We start from the raw sequence: 23,583 nt of genomic DNA, 5'->3' as shown, positions 1-23,583 counted from the left end.
TCAAAACCTGCCTTCTTGCTTCCTGATGCTTACTGATGGGCTAATTCTTTGCCTCTTGGGATCGCCACCACACCCCAGCATCTGTATTATTCATGACCTTACAGGTTGTTACCCATGTACAGGTCAATTGACGATCTCTTGACACAGATAGATTTAGCAAAGTGACAAGCAAAACAGTAGTGTTCATTTCTCAAGGGGGTTCCAGGCAAGAAAAAGAGAATGAGATCTGCCCATCACCGTTCCCTTTCTCCTTCACCATCCCCCTCTCGTAACTAAGGAAACCTAAGATGGGAAGCGATGGAGGCGCAAGAGATAGAGGTAGAAAAACGGTACGACTCTCAGAGGAGGAAGCTTGCATCAGGCTGGATTTGATTAAGGCCGATCTGAGCTGGTATTATCACGCACACAGCTGTATTTGCCCGCTATATTATCTGCATCCAGCATTTATAAACAAGCCAATTCCCAGGCCCAGAGGCTCAGCTGCTCCCTGCTGCATAATGCATTTGTTTAGCGAAGTTAAGATCTAGGAGAAATCTATGGACTCCTTTCGCCAGGAAATCCATTATTGCAAGTGTACTATTTCAAAACGGAAGCTAGTCATTTAGCAATTGATGTCTATTTAAATTGGATGTCTGCTTCCACATCTGGCTGCTGAGCTCATTCCACTGGCAGAGGGATTCGCACAGCCTTGAGCGGGCACGGCATTTTGTATACTATTGTTTACTACTTATGCTAATGATGACTTGCCTTTCTGCTTTTTGCATCGGGATAATTGGCAGTCATGAGAAACGGGGGTTAGGCACTATGGTCGCATCAAAGCGCTTCTACGAGGTGAGTAGAGAAGCTTGCAGGTTCTGTGGCAGATCTGTCATCCGTGTGCACCTTAGTCGGCAAGGCTAGTTAGCATCGTGTTGCATTCTTAACATGTGGCTTCTGGCATTAATAACGTTGCTTTACAAAGATTACAGAAAGCCTGGGGTGAGTTATACTTCATTTGTTGATGCTTCTTGAAGGTTGCCAAATTTGCAAAAGGTTCAAAGAGAAAGTGATGTTTTTTTTAGAAGTGTTTTCTCTTAAAAAAAAACCCACTGGGCTTAGAAAAGCTACTCACTGAACTGTTTTATGAATTTTTGCTACGTTTTATTAATTTGATTTTGGAAACCTAAAATGCAGCAATCAAGTGTCATCAGTGAGGGTGAGGGAGATAAATGGCTAAAACTCTCATCTTTGAGGGCATTCATTCTTCTCTCTCTCACCAGCAATTTATGTAATGTCTGCTCAAGTAGGTCACCCTAGTGCACCCTCTTTTTTAAAGCAACCAAAGAGCAAAAAAAGGGGGGCAATGGAGTGAGCGAGGTATTAAGTCAAGGTCAGGGTATCCCATTGTTTTTGGTAAGCTGGGATAAATGTATAGATTGTTCTCTAGGTTCCTCCTCCCTGCACCCCCCCCCCCCCCTGAAATGAGCGATTGGGTCGTATAAGCTTGCTAGTGCAAAGAGAAGTTCTCAACTGTTTGATTGCATGCCACTGACAACAAAGACTGTAAACTCCTGTTCATGCCTCTTGCCCAGGCCTGATTTTATTAGGAGAAAGGAATTGCCTCAGCCTTTGGCGTTTGCAGTGATTGCTCCTGCCAACGGGACGGGTGACGGAGGTTAGACATGGATGCTCCGGGACCGAAAAATAAGCGATCAATAACAAGATTAGTGACAGATTGAGTAGCAGTCCTATGTGAGCACTTTTCATAAATAAAGAAGAACTGGAGTACAGTGGCACACTTTTTCTTTTTTTTTCGAATATGATCTGAAGAAGAAGGTTGCCTCTGATTTTCCTTAAACCCCCTTTTCCTGGAGCACTACCTCAAGCCTGACTAGTTCAAGGGGCATCTGTTAATATTTAAAGAACAACTTGTTGCCCTTAAAGGGTATGATGGACTCAGGCTAGAGCCTGCAGTGTCTCTCCCCTTTTTAGGCAGGTTTGGCACCCGAGCAGGAAAAACGAACATCTGTTCCACAAACACTGAATTTCACTTTCCCTCCAACGTTTTTTTTTTCAACATCTTCCTGAAAACTTTTGTCCAATAGCCACACTGCAGGTAAAAAGCAAAGCACTGCCCTCATTTTCTGTTTAAAGCACATTCTTGCAGAGGAACAGTGATTACTGACAGCTGATTGGTGCAACCCCAATATGGGATGGAATGCACCCAGAACCCAGCAAGTCAAACAAAACGAGCCACTCGGCTTGTCCACAAAGTTCTTGTCATTCCACTTACACGTTGGTATGTACATGTAAATAATTTTAGGGTTTCCTGGTGAGACCCCAGTCCACACATCCCTCCCTCACCTAATGGCTTTGGAGCAATTATCAGCAATTATATCCATTTAGATGTTTTTCCATTTACCCCCAAACAGGCTTCATATTTGCTCTTTTACTCGGTGTGTAGGAGCAACCCAGTTATTATGGGATTAATTGCTTTTGGCTAAAAGCACGGAGTTAAATGCTCATGTTCTGGTACAGCACATCCAATGCCTTTGTACTATTGCTTTTCTATTGATTTATGTATTTTTTACTGAACATGGAGGGCAATAAGCCTGTTCGCTTTGCAGAAGTTGCATTAATCCAAGTGGGGTTTTTTTTATTTCTCTTGAATTCCAAAGCTTTCCGGGCCACAGTTTGGAGGCAAGACAGTTATCTTTAAAAACGGAGCCAACGGCTTTATCTTTCCTGAGATTTTGCACCTGCCCACGCATCCTCTGTCTTGTCTTTTAGATAATACAAGCCTTTTATTGTGATTTGGCAAAACAATGACATGAAAAGTAAGACTATGTTTGCTGGCATTTCCTGCTCCTTGTTATTTATTATTGAATTTTTTTACATAATTATTACTGGAATAACTTTCAATAAATGCCATTGTTTTTGAAGTTTGTTTGTATAAAGATACAATACCATATATATGTATATACTACATGCAGTAGTAAGTGGCTAGTAGGTCTTATTACTGAGTCAAGCAGAGGTGGGAAGTAACATAGTACAAATACTTAAGTCGATTTTTCTGGTATCAGTACTTTACTTCTCTATTTACGTTTTACTTTTACTTATTACATCTTAAACAAAATATCTGTTTTTCCCACTTCTTACATTTTCAAACCAGACTCTTTATTTTAGTTTTAATCTATTTAGTGACATGATCAATATTTTTTATTCTCATTGCGCCGTTTTCAGCACGTCAACCTATTTTCTGTAATTGCGCAGTTTTTTCAATCTACCACAGGCGTATAATTTCCTGGCTCTCACACACCACAGACGTAGACTAGTTTATGAAGCTGGCAGAAGACAACAAGAAGTCTGGGGGTAACGTGGATGAGACAGAGGGAGTCAGTGATGTAAACATGACTGAGAACAGAGACATTCCTGATCACCTGATCATCATCATCTTTTCTCTGCTTGTGTTCTATATGGTGGTTGTTCAGCCTGAATACATTTATTAGGTAACAAACATTGCAATTTGTTTTGTATTTTATATATATATATATATATATATATATATATATATATATATATATATATATATATATATATATATATATACACACACACACACATTGGGCAATTAACCCTCTGGGGTCGTCAAATGCGTCAAAAAACGTTTTGTGGAATTTTTTCATCATAACGGCAAAAAAAAAACATCTCTAGGTTACATAACCCTGGTTCTCTGAGGGAATGAGTCTCTGCTTCGAAACGCTTTGGGAACGTGCCCGAGTGTTCACGCTCTGAAATAATGTGTGTAATCAGTCAAAAATTAGACGCTGGCCATCACCGGCGGGGTGACGTCACGACCAGGAGTGGACCAACCCGCAGCGTTATATATTTTTTTAGAGGGCACTTCAGAGGACCAAGACTTTGAGGCAGCCACACTTCGGGTGGAGTGAGCTCTGAACCCCAAAGGGAGCAGGGAGAACAGGGGACTCATAAGATGATGTGATAGCATCACCAATATAGCATGTGATGCTGAAGTTTCTTGTGATCGAAAGCGTAAAACTGGATATCTACAGAAGACTCCATGCACCAAATGCTGATGAGACACTCAGCCGCAGCAAGACATTTGAATGGACAGTGACGATCTCAGTCGTGGTGGTTCCCTGGTGATGAAGTGAAGTAGGACGGTTTAGGAGTACTGACAAATCTTTGTATAAATGTAGCAGGGGAGTATGTCAAAAAATAAATGCAGATTAAGCTTCTTGGAATTTGTTCTTTTATATTATAAACTCAAAAGTCCTGTATACATTTATACAGGACCATATAATATTTGGTACATATCTACATGTTTTATATGGTTATATGGTATTTATGGTGTTGTATGGTATGTGCCATTGCTGCTCTTGTGCTCCAAATCAAGCAGCACAGGAAAATGGTGGAAAAATTGATTGACAGAAAATGCGGTTATTGACATTGTGCACTGCTTGCTTGATCTACTGTTAAAATTTAGTGACCAGGTCTTGTCCCTTGGCTCTCCTGCAGCATGCCTCATAGGAACTGCCAAAGTAAAACAAACTTCAGTTGGCAAAAATAAACTAAAGAGCGTCTTGTTTGTCTTTCTGCCAGAAGATGGAGAGGTTCTCTAAGCGATGTGCACTGTATCTATGTTCCTACAGTCCTACAAACCTAATTCACTAAGGTCACTAATATGATTTATAGAAAACAACAACCGTGATACATTTAGGCCGTGCTCATTTGAGATATTGTTTTCTTTCTCGCTTTTGAGTTGTGTCGAGAACAACTATAGTTTTTCCATAAACTATTCAAGTGACCCCAGTTAGTGAGGTGAGCTGTATTCCATTTCTTCAGAAGCAGGAACTTGGCCTCATAGACCTATTCATGAGAGAATCTCAAATCTAGCAACGTTTCCAAGCGCTTCCAGGAACTCCACTACAAGCATTCATTTTTCAGTCACTGCCGATAAAGGATCTCTGATGGGAGCCACTTAATGCACAGGCTGTCAGACAACCTCTGCACATCTCTCTTCATCACCTCAGAGCTTGTTTGCTCAAGCCATCTCATCTCATTTTATCTGAGGGCAGCTTGCTGGAGAATGACATAGCCTGGCCAACTGTTTCTGGTTTCCAGTCAGCTTGAGATTCAGTCTTCTGCTTCTATAACACCTCTGTTGTTCCTCTTCCTTACGCCTGCACCTCCTTAGTCTGTGCTAGTGCTGTATATATTTGCATTACTTTCACATGTTTGCCTGACACATTTTATCCGAAGCGACTTAAGCCTAGCACACACGATTTTCACCTAGTTTTCTCGTTCAGGCTCAAAAAAAGACCCGGCCTCAGCTTTCTAAGAGTTTGTTGCACACTTTTGTAGCCACTGTTTGTCTAGTGGTTCAGTAGCAGGATTTTTCTCAATATGCGAGGCCAACGAGTCTCTTATTTTATTAACATGTTTCATAGTCATGTGGGTGTGTGGATGCCCCTCTATGACTAGTCACAAGAACAGTGCTGAGAGAACCTCAGTGAGTCTGAGAGGAAAACAAATTTACGTGTTTTACGTGTTAAATAGACGCACAGAATTAATACTGGCCCAAATGCTCGTTAGCTAAACTCACGTGAGTCTTGTTAACACCCTGTATAATTGTCCTTCTCACTTGACGTCTCAATCTCCAACCAATTCTTTCTCCACAATTTTCTTTCTAATTAAAATTTTTTTATTGTATTTAAAAAAAAAAACAGTTTCAAAGGCACATCAAGACTGTGTGCACCACTCGATCGAATACATTCAACAGCCTAAAGATCCCTAAAGTTACTGAGCAACTAAAAAATTTTAAGGATGGATTTGGACTGTAATTAATATCAACAAGTCTACTGCAATGGTTTAGGACCACAGATTGCATGAATAGTTTTGCATCTAAACGCCCATCAGTGAACACCTCAACAATGATTGAAATGTAATGAAGGGACCAGATGGGTCTGGTTCCTCTCAAGGTTTTTTCCTCATGCCTATTTAGGAGGATTTTTCCTTGCAAAAGCCACCACTGGCTTGCTCATTAGGAATATGCGTACAATTATAAGGAACAAACTTATAGGCACTAAATGTATACACTCTATTCCAGGGGTGGCCAACCCGCAGCTCGTGAGCCGCATGCGGCTCTTTGGCTGGTTTCATGCGGCTCTTACGTTCTCGTGTTTGCTTTGCTTACGTTCAATACGGTATTTTTAAGACTTAAATGAGCTTGCCCCTACTGGGAAACTTTGCGGTATATCAGACCTTGGCATAAGGCCAATCATAAATTACAGCGATGCACCGAGAATTTTCGGAAATACCTCAATCACCGAAACAACACGGCAGAAACACATTTGTAATGACGCAATAAAAAAGCGCAGTCAGCACACGGTTATCTGGATAAGAGCAACATGTCTGCGGTGTGCGGTTAGCGATTTGCAAAACATGCAATGCTGAAATTTCAAGAGGGGGTGTATCTGCAAAGAGTTTGCCATTCTAAATATGAGAAGAACGCGGCGCAGAAAAGTAAAGTCAATCCGAGCATGCGCACTCCGTCTGTAGCGGACGTTTTTGAACAGGCAGGAAAGTTTTCCAGTGATGGTACAAAGGCAAAAGGCATAACACAAAAAATTATGGATTTCATTGCCATTTGAATTGAATTTTCATTTCGGTGCATCCCTAAAATATTATCGTTGGTGTGGCCCTCTGACACAATTCAGGTTTCTCATGTGGCCCCTTGTAAAAATGTATTGCCCACCCCTGCGGTATATTTATCTCACGCGCATGCGCATTTGATGAAAATACCGTATCAAACTTAAGCGAAGTGAACACGCACATAAAAAAGAACACAAACAAAGTCCTTGATTTCTACCCTGAAACACGTGAAATCAAAGCATCGATCTGTTCTGACTGACACCCATGTGAAAGAATTGCTTCGAGTGGCATCAACGGAATACGAGGCAGATTTGAAGGGGATTGTTCAAGGCAAGGAATGCCAAAAGTCCCACTAAGTAACATGCATAGTAAAAAAAAAAAAACGCTATTGTGAATTATTATATTTTTGTTTGTGGACTTGGTTAAACAGAGTTTGTGTGTGTGAGACAGTGCACACAATGTTCATTGTTGAAAATGACTGGCCTGTGGTCTTAGTACTGTAGGAGTCAATTTCTGTCATTATGTTGGTGTGTGACATTTACAATAATTCTGGCTGAGCAGAGGTGTGTGTGTGTGTGTGTGTGTGTGTGTGTGTGTGTGTGTGTGTGTGTGTGTAAGAGAAAGGGATGGGTGATGTTCATGTGTGCCCATGTGTATGATGTGGCTCTTTGCGGTAACACGGTCAAAAATGTGGCTCTCGGTCTCTGACTGGTTGGCCACCCCTGCTCTATTCTAACACTTTATAACTGCTTTATCTCTGTAAATCTGCTTCGAGACAACGTTCATTGTTAAAAACAACAAAAAAAAGAATGGAATTCAATTGACATTTTCGGCTGATGCTCATATCTTACAGTTATACAGCTCAAGGGCCCAGCAGTGGCAGCTTGGTTGTGGTGGGATTTGAACCCATGACCTTCCGATCTGAAGTCGAACATTAGACAACTTCCCGCTTAAAAACTGATCGCAAGTGTGATCAGTTTGTTGATTGTAAAATATATGTAGTGTGCACTCGGCTTTACAACTGAGACAAGATGCAACCGAGCAGAGCATCTGGAGTTCAAGGGTCTTACTTACGGATAATATTTAGGCTGTACTCTGTTTGAACCAAAACAGTAGCCTAAAACCTTAATCACTGTGCCAACGCTTTACTCCCTCCCCACTCCACTTACTTTTTTACTTCGCACCACCTTTTCAACCACTGTTAAGTCTCTACTAAAGCTGTGTGGCAAAAACAGCTGGGCTTGCCCATGAGTGAGACAAGGCATGTGCAAACATCGTCACATGTCATGGCTTAATTGTGTAGCGCCTGAAAGATCCCAGCTCCTTGAGTGATTGTTGCTCAATCACACCCCACTAGGGGTGTGCTGGCAGATACTGAGGCATCTGTTTAGTGTCACCAGAACATCCACACACAACCTGCTGATTTGTATTCCAGCAGAATAATGTCTGCATGCTGCAGTTCAGCAGCAGCCATTTTTGGCAGTGCCAGACATTCAGGCGGGACTGTTTTTCATGACTGCGTTGGTTAATTCTACGTGGCTGTGGCGTCAATCAGAAAATACCCTGTATAGCAATAATTTGGATGACTGAAAAAACTTCATAGAGCACATCTCCAAACCCCTCCGGGGGTTATGATATACTGCTCCCAGCAATGTCTTATGTACTGCATTCCAAAGTCCTTGGTCAACTTTTGCACTCAAAACTCTTTCAGAATCATAAATTGGGTTGGAAACAGTTTGGTTATTTTTTTTTTTCTTTTTAACTTTTTTGTGAAGGTTTGTTTCAAACAGAACATCGAGGCATTGTGCCATCCTTAGATACTCGCACTAATCCTTTCCTCATGTTCAGGTGGATAGTTTTCCTGGTGTCGTTGCCCTGTGTTAATGCGTGCTGACCACAATGCAACAGGATCGACTTCCAGATGATATACCTCTTAGACCTCCATACGTAGACCTTCTTACTTTGTCATATATTCTCTCTCTCTCTCTCTCTCTCTCTCTCTCTCTCTCTCTCTCTCTCTCTCTCTCTCTCTCTCTCTCTCTCTCTCTCTCTCTCTCTCTCTCTCTTCCTACTGTCTCCTTGATCCATCCCTGACTGTGTTGAATGCAAGTTAATCTGGTAAAAGAGCTGAATAATAATCTATAAAAGTAACAGGATGGGCACAGGATATACTAGTGTTTATCAAAGGCTTAAGTTTTTTTATTACTGTGGCTTACCTCAATAATATTCATAATTAATACAAGGCAATACAAAAAACAAACAGACAAACTACTATAGATCTTCTGCTTCTTTCGGCTGCTCCTGTTAGGAGTCACCACAGCACTATCTCGTCCTCTACAGCTGCCTTCTTCAAACCAAATACAAACAACTTTATATCAGGTATTAAATGTGGCTTAATCTGGATATAATCTGAATTTTAGAGCACAGTTTTAAAGGTTCATAAATCATGTAATTTGGGTTGGGTTGTTTTCCCTTTTAAATTAAAAAAGGAGAAATTATTTTAAATAGAGGCATTAACAATAATCCTCAACTCAATCTTGATACCAGTTAACCAGCTAGTTGCTTATATATCAATAATGATCTCAACGCTTGAGCTAATTATTTATTTATTTATTTATTGCTCAGGAACGCTTGGCTCCACAACTCCAACTGACTATATAAAACTATAGAAATGACATTAATTATAATACATTTACCCTAATGGCATTTGGGAAATGCCCTTATCCAGATCGACTAACAATTGAGCAGTAGAGGTTTAAGGGCCTTGTTCAAGGGCCCAACAGTGGCAGCTGTGCTGGCAGGTGCTGGGATTTAAATTTATGACTTTCCAATCCAAAGTCTACTGCCTTAACCACTGAGCTCAATCACATACTTTATTGCTCATTATATGGATGGATGAGTTCTGAGTCTGGTTCCTCTCAAGGTTTCTTCCTCGTATCATCTAAGGGATTTTTTCCTTGCCACATTCACAGCAAGTTTCTTTATCAGGGATAAACACACACATTTAAATATAAGTGAATTTTGTTCTATAATATTAGCATTTCTGTAAAGGTGCATCGAGACCATTGTGACAAGGACTATACAAATAGAACTGCATTGAATTGAATTGTACAGATTTGGCTTGTTCAGCAATAACCTCAAAAAGAAGCTAAAACACAAGCCAAAAGGGAAAAAAAAGGAGCTTTCAAACAAAAGGAGCTTATATTATGTCTGGATACTGCCTTGTTTTGCTACTGACTCTGTAATAGACTGATATACCGTAGGCCTGAGTAACAACAGTGAGCTGCAGGATGAACCGATTAGCACTGCGTTTCCCATAATCACAGTGCAGACGAGGAGACACAGATCCAGCGGTGAGAGCTTCCAAAGCAATTGAATTAAAGGCTTTGCACCTGTTTCTTTGCATAATGCTAGTCGCAGGCAACTATTAAAAACAATTGCCCATAATGACATCACCCATGATTTGCACTGGGGAAGGGCAGCTAATGCCACAGGGAGCAGCACTCTGCTGGATTGCATGAACACACAACCAGCTGTTGGACAAAGTGGCCAGTGCACTCAGCCCCCGTCCTCTCGGAGTGCTCATCACAACAACGCCATTATCACTGCAGCTTAACAGCTTTCATGCCAGGCCGGAGCTGACCGCCTGAGCTACCCAGATATCAACCCCCCATGAACCCACCACTGTTAAATGCATTTCATTTTTGAATTTTAGGTGATGGCGTGACCCATAAGTCCTCCAAAACAGCAAAAAAAAAAAACAAAGCAGTCAACCAGCAGTGGCACCACCTGATTGCTGAGAGAACAGCTTTCAGACAGCCTTCTGGGGGCTCATTCACGCTCGGTGTATCGTGAAAGGGATATTTTTAAGCTAATGGTTGGCCATTTGAAAACCCACCAATTATGGCTCCTGTGTGTAAGGTTATCAGTAGGGTGACACATCAGCGCTGGGGGCTAACAAAAGCTGGATGTGAATGGCAATGTCAGGTGCTAGAAGCTGCCAGGTGCTTACGATTAGCTGCTGGTGTGTAATGGTAAATACAAAGACATCCGGTGTGATTCCAACTTTGTGGCACCAGTTTAGGAAAGTCTCCCAAACCTCTAAACTGTATCATGTATCCGTGATCATTATCGCAAACTGTTATTTGCCTTGGCTGTGTCTACATGATTTTGAGCGACTGTCATAAATATTAAACGTGAATTAAAACCACTTTGAGGCTATCAGTATATCCACATTATATATAACATTTGATCTTTAATGAAGTAATTTTTATAGCACTTTTAACAACGGACATTTTCTCAAAGCAGCTAAAACAGATAAACAGATAAAGCGGTAATAAAAGAACATATAAGTTTGTCCCTAATGAGCCAGTGGTGACTGTGGCAAGGAGAATCTCCATGAGATGGTATGAAGAAGAAACCTTGAGAGGAACCAGACTCAGAAAAGGGAACCTCATCCTCATCTGGGTGCAAACGAATGTCCATTTATTAAAGTTCATCATTGTATGTACATTATCTTTAAGAATCAATGCTGTTATCTTCAATTGGCTCCAAGGATCAGTTTTGTTACAAGTTCTATAACAGTAGGACTTGTTGGGCCCTTGAGCAAGGTCCTTAACTCTCAGCTGCTCAGTTGTATAAATGAAATATCTGTAAGTCACTCTGGATTAGGGTGTCTGCCAAATAAATAAATGCAACACTCTAGGCTCATGTACTCACCTTTATCTTTTTCCTTCTCTGGGTCTGTTTAATTAAACTCAAAGCCAATTATTCCCAGTGTGTTTGAGGCTTAATCCGTGTGGCCAGGAGCTATCCTACACTACACTACACTGAACTGCCCTCAAACCATGACTTTAGTGCAGTCTTTTACCCCTAAAACTCTGTGAGAATCTCTCAGAAATTGGGACATTTCAGTTCAGAGTAAAATGGCATGAAAGCAAGTATCTGTGCCATTTCGCAGAGAGACTTACCACTAGACTGGGAAATAAATAGAGTGACAGGAGCGGCTATGATGAGAATAAGAAGTGGAGTCTAGTGTGTCATCGTGGTTTCAGGTCTTTCCCTTAAGGGATTCAGTGCACAAAGAAGGGCCGTGTCAGCATGGGTTAATAATCACTGGCTAAAGTTTGCCCATAAAGCCTAACCCAGGATGAAACTCTTCTCACTCTCTGAAGCTTGTGATGAAATATTTATCTGAAAGAAATACAACTGTCCAGAGAAAAAAGGTTTCTTTGTTATGCGCATTTCCAAACAACTTTTATTGAGGAGTCCAAGGCTTCGACTCTGTAGCAGCTTTATCGCTTGTGACCAGGGTCTTGCAGCACAGATGTTTTCATATGTTCTACTTTGGCTGGTATGCCATGTGGGGTTAAACACACTGACCCCCGACGTCTATCTGAGCCACTCGGTGCCTTCAGGGTATCCACAGGGACTCTGACTGGCATATTGCATGTTTCCATCAGGCCATGACTTTTGTCTTTGCCCTGGGGCATATGGGTCACAAAAATAAGAGGATTTTCTGGAGCTTTATCTTTGTTTTTCTTCATTTATTGCATTAAGGAGGAGAAGGCAGATTTTCGATTATTAATTGCAGCTTATTGTCAGATCTTCGTTGCACTGCAGTGCTTAGAGATGCGATTTTTGCGGGTCCTTTCATAGATTGAGCATGACTGATGTGCACCTTTTGTCCGTGGATAGGCTTAGTTTGTATTCCAAGTATCACTTCTAGCTTAGATGTCATCTGTAGTCTCTGGGTGTGCTGCAGAGATCCTATATCCCTGGTATGGAATAGTAGCAGAGTTCAAGATGATCCTTAATGAGGAATTATAAAGATTATTGCTCTGATCTTAAAACCTATTATATTGGCAGATGAAGCCATTGCAGTTTCATGTTTTACACGTCTGGGGGAGCAAAAGAGCAAAACTGAATATGACCTCTATTTTGAAGAGACAGCTGTCAGGCTGTCAGTCAGATTGGTGCTAATCACAGGATGGTTGTGAGCTCATGTATGTGTAAGAGGGCAAAGAGCCTTTTCCTCTGGGATAGAATATGTAGGCGAAAAGATGGTGATTGACTTGATTCACAATTTTTTTTCATTTGGTTTGGAGCTGTTATATGATATTGGAGAGATCTGGATGATTGGTGAAAATCTGGGATAAAATAGGTGGAAAACTCAGAAAAACAAAGTTATGACAGACTTCTCATTATCCATATGTAAAGTTTTGCAACAGTCTGCAATATCATCTTGACTCTTTTCACTCCTACAGAGGACCTGCTGCCTCCAGGCTTCCCTAACATCGACATGGGTCCCCAGCTGAAGGTGGTAGAACGCACCCGCACAGCCAACATGCTCTGTGCTGCAAGCGGCAACCCGGACCCCGAGATCACCTGGTTCAAAGACTTCCTTCCGATTGATCCCAGTACGAGCAATGGGCGGATCAAACAACTCAGATCAGGTAAGGCAGTCACGTTCCACGTCTCCTGCAGGCTTTCTCAAACATGCTTACTTTTGCACCTTGACTTTTGTTGCAGGATGAATTGAAACCTCCTCGCAAACTTTACAAAGCTGATACCCATAGGCTGTTTTTGAACTGTGAAAGAGGAACAGATTTAGCAGTACACTACAAGCAATGTCGGTTTCTGTCGAGTGATTCAGAAACAGTCGAAGTATATATTTAGGCTCAGTTAGGAGGTGTTTATCATTGTATTCAAGTGAAGTGTTGTTTGGAGGAGATGCAAATATACCTAATTGTTGTATGTGACTCTGTGCATGGCTTCTCCAATTTTACTTACGATTTTCAAAAAGTTCTTTCTTAACCCCATGTCCTGTGTTCATTATTTATTCATGTATGTTTCTCATTTTATAGCATATACTGTATACTAATATAAATTGTATACAAATATATTTATCTTTGGTTCAATCTGTAAAATTACATAGAAGTGTCCGTCTTAAAGGAATTAGTATTGGTTGTGGGTTTCTAAACAGAAGTATGTGGGTTCAAGCCCTGGTATGTTTTATTTTATTTTAGAATACTTTATTGATCCCAAAGGGAAACTGTAATTTTTTTTGCATATCTCAGCAATGTTAGAAGCTGGGGTCAGAGTGCTTGTTACAGCATCCCTGGAGCAAAAAGGGTTAAGGGCCGTGCTTAAGGTCCAAAGATTAGCACATTTGGAATACCATTGCTCAAACCCCAGACCTTTAAATAAATAAACCAGAGCCTTAACCACAGAGCTACCACCTCCCTAAAGCTGAGCTATTGCCAACCTGTCACTCTTAGGGCCCTCGAGCAAGGCCCTTAACCCTCTGTGCCCCAGGGGTGCCGTATCATGGCAGATCATGTCAATGGTCTTTTCTCCTGGTTATATGAACGCAGCTTCTGATCTAAATAGAACATGCAGGAATACAGAAATACTAAATACAGAAGCTGCCCACATGCTGAGTCGCTATAGATTCTGATTCACAGTGCAGCCTGCCTTTGCTGGAAGTATCACCTACTTGAATAATCACTTCTGAGCAATAGCACCAACATGCACATCCTTTTCACTTCTCCTGTCGAAGCCAGAACGTAGGCAGAAGCTCTCGGGATGAAAGCTGTATCGGTCATTAGATTACCAGCCTCTGAATTTTTATGTTCTTTGATGCTGCATTTAATATATAGGTGGCATCCTTTATCTCACATACATGACCATTATTAACAGATACACTATTGGACAAAAGTATTGGGACACCTGACTTTTCCAGTTATTCCTCCCCAAATTGTAAAGTTGGATGCATACAATTTTATTAGATGTTTTTGGATGTTGTAGCATCAAATTTTTCTTTCACCCAAACCTGTTTCCACATGACACTGCCCCTGTGCACAAAGCCAGATCTTTGAAAGTATGCTTTACATGGATTGGAAGATCTTGAGTAGCCTGCTAAGTCTGCTACCTCTGATCTCAAGTAAACTAGAACAAAGTGCACCCCAGGTCTCCTCACCCTATATCAGACCTGGCTTTCCTAACTGACTGAATGAGCACGTCATCACAACCCCACTCCAAAATCGAGTGGAACGTCTCCTCAGAAGACTGGTGGATATTATAACAGGAAATAAATGTGGATTTTGATGTTCAAAAAGCACATATGAATCGTGTGTTTAGGTGTCCACAAACTTTTGTCCATATAATTAATCTTAAGAAGGAAATTGCTTACATCAGTCATGGGTCAAACCCCTAATCGTTAAACATTAATGCTGTGTTTTCAATTTGTGTGCAATTGAGCAGCTTGAAAGCTATTTGCCCCAGGTATTAACCTAGCTCCCCCCTGCAGCTCTGTGAATTCCCCACCCATGTGTGCAACCTCTGTCTTCACCTGTGTGCGGATTTGTTTACAGGTCTGCTGTGTTGTTTTGTCTCAAACAGTCTCGTTGTTATATGTTCAGTGTTGTTTGTTATGTCTGTCTCATTGGAAACTTGTGATCTGATGCACTCTCTTTTCTCCACTCGCTTTCCTACTACAAAAACTAAACTATTCTAACCAAAGTCTAAACACCACAATTGAAATGTTAATAATCTTGGTATAGTCTACATGAAAAACTCATGAACTATGTTAATTATTTCCTCTAATATCATCAGCATTCATTAAATGATTTAAACAACTTTATAAAACCATGCGTTTCTGAAACAGCTGACTTTAATTGCTTCTTGCTGCGAGAGTTGCTTTCATAAGTGCGTTTGTTTTAGATTTCAATTCATTTGCTTAAATGCAATGAACCAAAGACAGTCTTCTGGAAAGCATCAAACTTTTTTAGAGATATTTCTGCTATGTTCGAAAGTCCTACGAGGCCACGCACTATATATATATATATTTTTTTTTTTTTTTTTTTTTTGTGATCGCAACACAATTTCTTGTGATCTCAACATAGCAAACATTCTAGATTCTACATTATAGCATGTTCTAGAGGCAGCAACATTGCCGCAACAAACCTCAGGTTAATCTTGAATCTTAACAATTGGCGTACGTTATCTTCTTCCATTTTTGTCAGGTTCTCCTCTGGAACACCCCACATTGTCAATGCAGAGATAAAGTCCATATTTGCTGTGGGAAATTAGTAACTTTGATAGAGATTGCAGATCTCACGTACTCCGTGATGCACACAAAAAAAAAAAAAAAACATTCACAAGGTATGAGAAATTCTCAGAATACAATTGTGTCATGCCAAAACGGGTTTTTACGTTGCGATCTGGAGAAAACTAGAAAGAAAGAAATATTATAATACATGGCCTCTTTAGACTTCCGTATCTATGCCACATAAAAAACTTTAAAACTGTCCAACAAGAGCAAGACCAGGCTGTCCCTGACTCGAACAAACCTCCTGAATTCAGGCTGTGCAACACCAACCCCTAAAATCTACTCTTCTATGTTTCCTTTCCCTGTTTCTTTTCTATTCTTTGTCATTTTACAGAAGCTTTTGGTAAGTGTCTCTTTGAGTCCACCAGCTGCCCACTGTCCCCTGCAGCAGATGGCATTTTAAGTGCTTTTTGAAGTGCATGACCGTTCCCTTTACCTCTTCTTTCCCCCCTGCTCCACCTTTCTTTTTCATCTCCTGTCCCGCTAACATAACAGGGTCTGTTCCTTGTTTTATATCAACAAAAACCTTTATCCTTTTGAAGATTTTTTTTTTCTTCTAGCTATTGATAAAGGCTGAACTCTTGACTTTGCAGTGCACAAATTTTCATAGGAGGAAATTAAGCCAGAGAGTATGACCCCGAAAGCTTTGTCCATACCTATATGAATATGTATTTGAAAACAATGTTTAACCCACAAAAAAACAGCGAATTAAAAGTAATTCTGATCGCATGCATTTGCAGGAGCAAACTGAAATCGCTCTCGTTCAGTAGGTGACAGTAGTCAACTGTTACGCATCAAAAAGCTTCAAGAGTGATGTTAAGAAGTGTTAAAAGGAAAAATTGGACACATGGCCCAAAAGTTTTATTCATTCATTCATTCTTTTATATTCAATATCAATGTTATTATTAATCAAGGTCGCACATGTTTATGGGTCTTTAAAGGGATCCATTTTGGAGAATTAAGAAAAAAAAAAAGCATAAATTTCAGTGGCCTAGAAAAGTTGGTTTCATGTGACAAGGACACCAAAAGAAAAACGATGAAAAATTACATACAAATGTGGTCACTATAACAATCCTTAACCTGCTCTCATCCATCTTCTGGAGCTGTGAGGCTCAAAGCCGTGGTCTCCTGGCTTGCACTGAATGGAGATTTTCCTCATGTCAAAGCTAAGTATTATCTCAAGACTCCATGCCCTGGCACAATAACGCTATGGAGCTTAAGTCTAAATCTTAGGCCTGGTCTGGCTCCATATCATCCACTTGGCTTCCAGGCGAACCTTTTTTTTTCTTTTTCTTTGCACGATTGTTTTTATCCTAAAAGAAGAGCGTACAATGTGCTCATCCTGCAAAGCATATCATGACTTCCAGAGTGCAATGAAGGGTTAGTTAGCCCTTTGCTGTTTACTTTTTACGACTCACCAACTCCACCAAGATGCTGTTTGTGTTGATCGGGTGCCTTCTCTCACAGCCTGAGGGATTTAAGATGATGAGAAAACGGCCTGCACCGGCCCTCCCACCCTCCAGATATGATTTCCAGCCAATCTCCTCGCATTTCACTCCGCTACTTTTAATCTTTCCTCTAACACAAACCGAGGGCAAGACAGAGATCTTTTTTTATACACTCTTAAAAATATTTGTGCGTATGGATTTTTATAGTTTATATAGTAGGTTTTTTTTCCCTTTTAGTCCCATAGAGGCCAATCTGTCTCTCCCTAAGGCCCTCTAAAGTGATCTATGTTGCTTGTCCTTGTGTGAACAGTCATTCGTTCATATACATAAATAACTTAAGCCAGCAACTCAAGAGAAAACCCGTACCAGAAGTAGCAGGAAGTCAAATTTACTGGCCACTGGCCATGAAAAAAATCAGGTTTGGATCTATCTGTTTGTATCATTGACCATCTGTGAGGATTATCTGAGCCAGTACCGAAAGAAGTTTTAAATCCATGGACTATAAAACATTGCACATAAAGATTCCAAGGGTAGTGCCCAAGTGCCACCAAAAAAGGTTCGTAAATAAAGACCAACAGCCTGGGTTTAAGCTTAATGCTATGAGTAATGTTTTGAATCGGCTAGCACTTGAAGACAGCCTGATATGCCTTCGTTGCCGTTCCCATGGCTCCAAAACTCAATGCTCACTTGCTTTGTCAGGTGCTGGAGATTAACAGGCACTTCACAAAGAAGGCTCATGTGCTTTATCTTTCAACAAAGACTTCTGCTCCTGTTCTTATTTTAAGCCTAACCTATCTTTTGCTGCACGCCACGAAACATGAGACATAGCCCTACAAATTCGCATGTCACTGCTCTCCACTGGACGACTGTATCGAGCGACAGTCAGAACGAGCATGCAGAGAACAAAGGACTGGAGATTTGTCTCAGCGGAGGAGCTGGTAAGGTCACCGTGGCCTTGCCTGGGCTAAGTGCATGGCCTCGAGCCCGTTTTTGAGTCCCAGCCATGCAGACGGACAGATGCTCCAGTCAGATCCTCGGCCTCATCACGTGACGTTTTCTGAGTAAGAGGCAGTGGAAATGACAGCCCATTGCCCTCTAAAATTCCAGAGGGCGCAAGCTGTGGCTTTGAAAGATTCCTAAGGAACATTAGTAAGGACATTGTTTGTTTATTGAGACTCTGAGCGCTCTAAAGAGAAAACCAGGAGCTAAAACAGATAATGCTGGTGTTATTTGACACTTTTTTTAAATCATATTTTCATATAAATATTTCATTTTCCTAAACCCATATATGTTTTCTAGATGGTTTGGACCTCCTTGCTTCATCCTTTTATCCCCGTTCTTTTGATTTACTCTTCCTTTCGTTAATCCCAGTTTATGATTCATACCTCAACCTTTAACGATTAACCTTAAACCCTAAACTTAAAGCTTTAACCTTAGCCTAACTTCAGCCTAACCTCACCTGGCTCCTCAACCTTAACCTTAACTCTGACTCAAACCTAAACAATGCCTAACACTGCAGCCTCTGAAACTCTAACAGACCTCTAACCTCAGATTTAACACTCTTCCTGATTCCTGAACCAAGCCGTAAAATGAAGTGAAAAATGTTTTGCCTGCTTTATAAAATGCGTGCTATAAGCATTATCTCATGTCAAATGACAGACATTCCATTTCGTAATTGAACCCACAGCAAAATCCCCCCCTCCCCAAAAAAACAGGGTCCTGTGTTCTTGTTCGCTGCTCCTGAAAAGCAAGCTGAGGTATAAATACTACACGGAGCCCATTTTCACAGACCATTGACTAAGAACACACACTTAGAGGTCACTGTTTTGGTTCGACACTACAGCCAGTTTTTCTGTTCTTTTCCGACCTATGTGTGACTGAGATGTATTAACGCCTCAATGTTATCTGACATCTCAGGGTATTCCAGTATTCGAACTTTCTCTAGTTCTGAAAGTGCAATTCCTGGAAACCCAGTGGATTGCTAATGGAGTCATTTTGAAAGCAGGCAAAACATCCACTGTGGTAAATTAAGGACCTCTTTGTGGCTGAGGTGTGAAGGAGCTTCATCTTATACAGCTGATTTTCCTAAGCAACATACATCTTTGGGTCGACAAGAGCAGAGAATGAGGGAACGTAATCACATGACATCACCACTTGACCAACACCAGCCACTCTTAGTGCCGGTCCCAAGCCCGGATAAATGGGGAGGGTTGCGTTAGGAAGGGCATCCAGCGTAAAAACATGTGCCAAATCAAACATGCGGAGGATCCGCTGTGGCGACCCCTAACGGGAGAAGCTGAAAGAAAGTTTATTTCACAAGGCTAAATAAGGGTAGCGTTGCGCTAATGTTATCCAGCTAATTAGTTAGCTTGAGTAGCACTGAATGAGCGGTTTGACATTACATTCCTGACCAACTTATCATGCTAACTAGCTTTATTATGTATTCAATTTTATGGCTAACAGAAAATCAGTCATAATGTCACATGATTAAGCTTGCTATTGGCTGGCAAGGGTAACTTTTTCAACCAGGGCAGCTTAGCTAAATCAAAATAGGTAGGAAATACATGGATTGTGGTGGTTATAGTGGGAAATGTAGCATTTTCAAGGCATGTAAAACAAGTGCGATAGTTATTGGGTTGGATATTGGGGTTTATATGTTTTAGATTAACACATATTTTGCAAAAAAATAAATTATTATGATACACAACTACTGATGTTTTCTTTTTTTTTGACCAAGCTGCTGTTCTATAGAAATTAGGACTTGCTTTAGATAGATATCCTAGAACAAACGCAGAAAGAGCAGATAGCAGAGCTTTAATCCTGATTTATGGGACATTCAAAGTCTACACATTGATTTCAATCCAGTTCCAAATACACCTGAAGTGGGGTATTGCAAATTTTGCATGTCTTCCTCACCTGGTTCAGGTGTTCTTGGAGCTCGAGTAGAGCAAAGATAAGGACCAGCAAGGAAGGTCTGTGAGGTGTGGACCAGTCAAGAGTTGCTTCATATTCAGTACATCATCAGTCTCTTGTCACCACACACACACACACACACACACACACACACACACACACACACACACACACACACACACACACACACACACACACTTACTAGTATTGTCAATCAAAAGTTTCTACCTGCGTACCACAAATCAATCTGGAAGAACAGAATAAAAAACAAAGGAGAATATAAAACAGTTTCCCTTTGATCTTTGTATTTTATTCATAACTGTATCAGTCATTGAGAAGTAGAGCAAAAATCCATTGCATGCTCATACAATTGAGGTTTGACAATTCCATAATGGAGGTTCGATGATTATTTGATAACGTTCCAATCTCTGGACAGGACTGAAACATCCTGCATATTAGAGATTCTCATGAATATGTGGGCTGCCTTATACAGAACAGGTTCATCTGTGTACAAGTTCTGCCCTGAACAGGCCTCAATCTGCCTCATGCTTGGTTTCATTTAAATGAGTAGTTTTGGGAGATGCTTCGATAGATGGAAGAAAGATTGGGAAAAAGCCCAAGCCCAGCCACGAGAGGTCTTTAATCTTAATCAATAATGTGATTTGATTTCTAACCATTTTAAACAATATCCACACCTCCAGGCCGAACAACATGATCTACACACGCACCACGCTATAATAATAACTGTTGTGTGTTTGTTTTTTTTCACTTGTATCTCTCTTTCCAGTGGGTACTCCCATCCGAGGTAAGACACTAACCCAAACATATATACTTCTCCCGATTTACTCACAAACCAACTAACGACTTCTTCTAACTCCTCCTGACGATTGGCTTTCTTTTTTTCCCAGTCAACATACATTCTCTATCTGTGTGTTGTTCTTCTTTTCTGCGTTTTCAGACCTTTTGATGTGTTTCCATGTGTTTTGTGTCATCTGTCTCTGTGTGTGTCTCTGTGTGTGTGTGAGTGCGTATGTGTACGTTGTTCTTACTGTTTGTTCACCCCCACAATGTGTGAATTCTTCAGTGACTGACAGGGTGAGGTTGAGACCGATGTTTGCGCTACACAGTGACATTTCGGCAGTCCTGGTTAATGAGAGGTCCATTGCCCCTGTGTTCGCTCAGTGCCCACGATATGTATGGAAATGTACCTTGGTCCAGCTCAGCATCCAGCACCCATTGAGAGGCATAAATAATATATGGAATCATGTTAGCACTCCTGCTGCATGTCCTTGCTGTCAGTTTTGGCCCCATACTTTATTGTATAAAATTACAATGATAATTCAGTAACGCAGGACTTCTGTACATTACTTTGTCCTGATGTAGGCATTCGGGGGCAAATCTACGTGCGGTGTCACTGGAATCTTGCTATTTGTTAGCGTCTTTACAGTAGACTACGGTACGAGTGCTACAGGAGCATTTACTGTAGGACTGCTATTCTAAGTAATGATGGTAGTGATTGTTAGTTATCACCACCAGCATGAGGTTTTAGTGAGGGATAAAGTCTTGTGTGAAAGGTTGGAAAGAAAGGGCTGGGTATTATATCACTCTTATCTGTTGGCTTCTTACATTACATTCAGACCAAATTAATATTAAATTACAACAAAAGCAAAGGCTTCAGCTTAGGAAACTGTATATAGCAACACTGATGGGCCAAAAATGAAACTAAACCATGGGTCTATAAAACAAATAAAGAGTATAACGAAATGTAAAAAAATTGCATGCGACCGTTGAAGCGGTATTGAATTTAGATAGACGTGCCTTTTACACTATATAGACAAATGTATTGGGGCATCCGACTTTTTCAGCTGAACTGTTCCCAGAAAGTTCCATTTGTATAAGATGTTTTTTAGCAGGAATCTTTCCCTCACTTGAGGACACTCAAACCTGTTCTAGCATAGCAGTTCACAAAGCCAACTCCATGATGATATGCGTTATATGGGTTGGAATGGAAGGTCCCGTGATAGATCTCAAACCTCGTCCCTATTGAACATAATGAATTGGAACGCTGATTGTACCCCAGGCCTCGTCACCTTGCGTACATCTGTACCTGGCTTTACCAACTGAGCGTAATGAGCAAAAATCTCCACAAAATCTAGTGAAATGTCTTTCCAGAAGAGTGAAAGTTATGGAATGGGATGTTTAAATGGTCAGGTGTCCACAAACTTTTGTCTGTATAGTTTGAGGTAAACACACTAGGAAAAGCTACAGATGGTTTACAGGACAACCTCATGTCCTTGTTTTAATTCAGAAAATAATGCGATGTACTTCTTCTACTGTACTGATTAACTGATGTTGTTCTTCACAGTGAGCAGGTAGGTATGCCTTTTTGCTGTTTATTTTATGCTAAAGTTATGAGTATGTTGTGTTTGATAAAAAAAAAAAAAAAAAATGTAAACATTGCGGTTTAGGCTACATGCACATACAGATTCAAATACTGTCACACTCGCAATATTCAATTCACTTGAATTCAATTCAGTTCATTAGCACTATTAACAACAGACATCGTCCCAAAGCAGCTTTACAGAATTACATTAATTACAAATATAACTTTGAGCTTTATAAATCAGTCCTTATAGGTTTATCTCGAATAAGCAAGCCAGTGGTGAGAATGGAACAAAAAAGATGTTATGAGGAAAAAACCTTGAGAGGAACCGGACTCAAAAGGAAACCCATCGTCATCTGGGTGGCACCATTTATTGTAGTTCCATCATTGTTGAGGTTATCACATGTTCACTGATGGACACTTGCATGCTAAAAATTTCTCATCACAACTGTAGTCCAAATGCATCTTAATGGTTCTTTAGTGTAACCCTGTTTAGAGACTTCATTGATCTTTAGGCTGTTCATTTGGAACCATCTTCAGCAGCAGCAAATGGCCTCTAGAGGCTGAGGCTGAATCAGCAGGTCCGGACAAACAAAAGGGCCTGGTTTACTGGTAAACATCAAGAACATGTGTAGCTCGATGGAGACGGGGGACAACAAGAAGAGAGAAAAATATGCCTTATAATATCCTGCATAAATCGAGTAGCTTCATGAAACTACACAAAGTAAAGCTTTTAAATTCTGCCCACACCAGCACCAGCATCCTTAATGCCTGGCTAAAAGCAGGACATAAATCATAGCATTGCTCACAAAAGCAACCCAGAGTGACTTATGAACTCAGTATTTGCATAATGGGATTAGAGGACATAAAGGGGATTTTGCTGAGAGCCAACAGGCCCAGGCTGAGGAAGACGTTCTGATGGGTTTATCCTGAATACGCAAGGTAGATTTTGTAAAGTACAGAGATCATGTGTGTTGCATTTCCTTCAACAATCTGGTTAAAAAAACACCAACCTCTTTTAGGGAGCAGGCTCCAGCGTTGTTAGGATGACAGGAGAGACAGTATGCTAATTG

The 23,583-nt window shown here is 40.7% G+C and overlaps 1 protein-coding gene across 19 annotated transcripts in view; it reads left to right on the top strand.

The window, feature by feature from the left end:
* ptprsa (protein tyrosine phosphatase receptor type Sa) overlaps positions 1 to 23,583 on the top strand; it is a 276,827-nt gene that overhangs the window by 154,173 nt on the left and 99,071 nt on the right. For all 19 annotated transcript variants that reach the window (XM_083558977.1, XM_083558975.1, XM_083558972.1 and 16 more), the window contains one exon: positions 12,921 to 13,109. In XM_083558977.1, coding sequence (XP_083415103.1) covers positions 12,921 to 13,109 — 189 coding nt within the window. The remainder of the gene's footprint in view (positions 1 to 12,920; positions 13,110 to 23,583) is intronic.

The sequence above is a fragment of the Silurus aristotelis genome (genome assembly GCF_946808225.1).
Source record: "Silurus aristotelis genome assembly, chromosome: 13".
NCBI classification, from domain to species: Eukaryota; Metazoa; Chordata; class Actinopteri; order Siluriformes; family Siluridae; genus Silurus; species Silurus aristotelis.
Note: the sequence above shows the minus strand (reverse complement) of the source record. Positions and strands in the feature narration are given on the sequence as shown.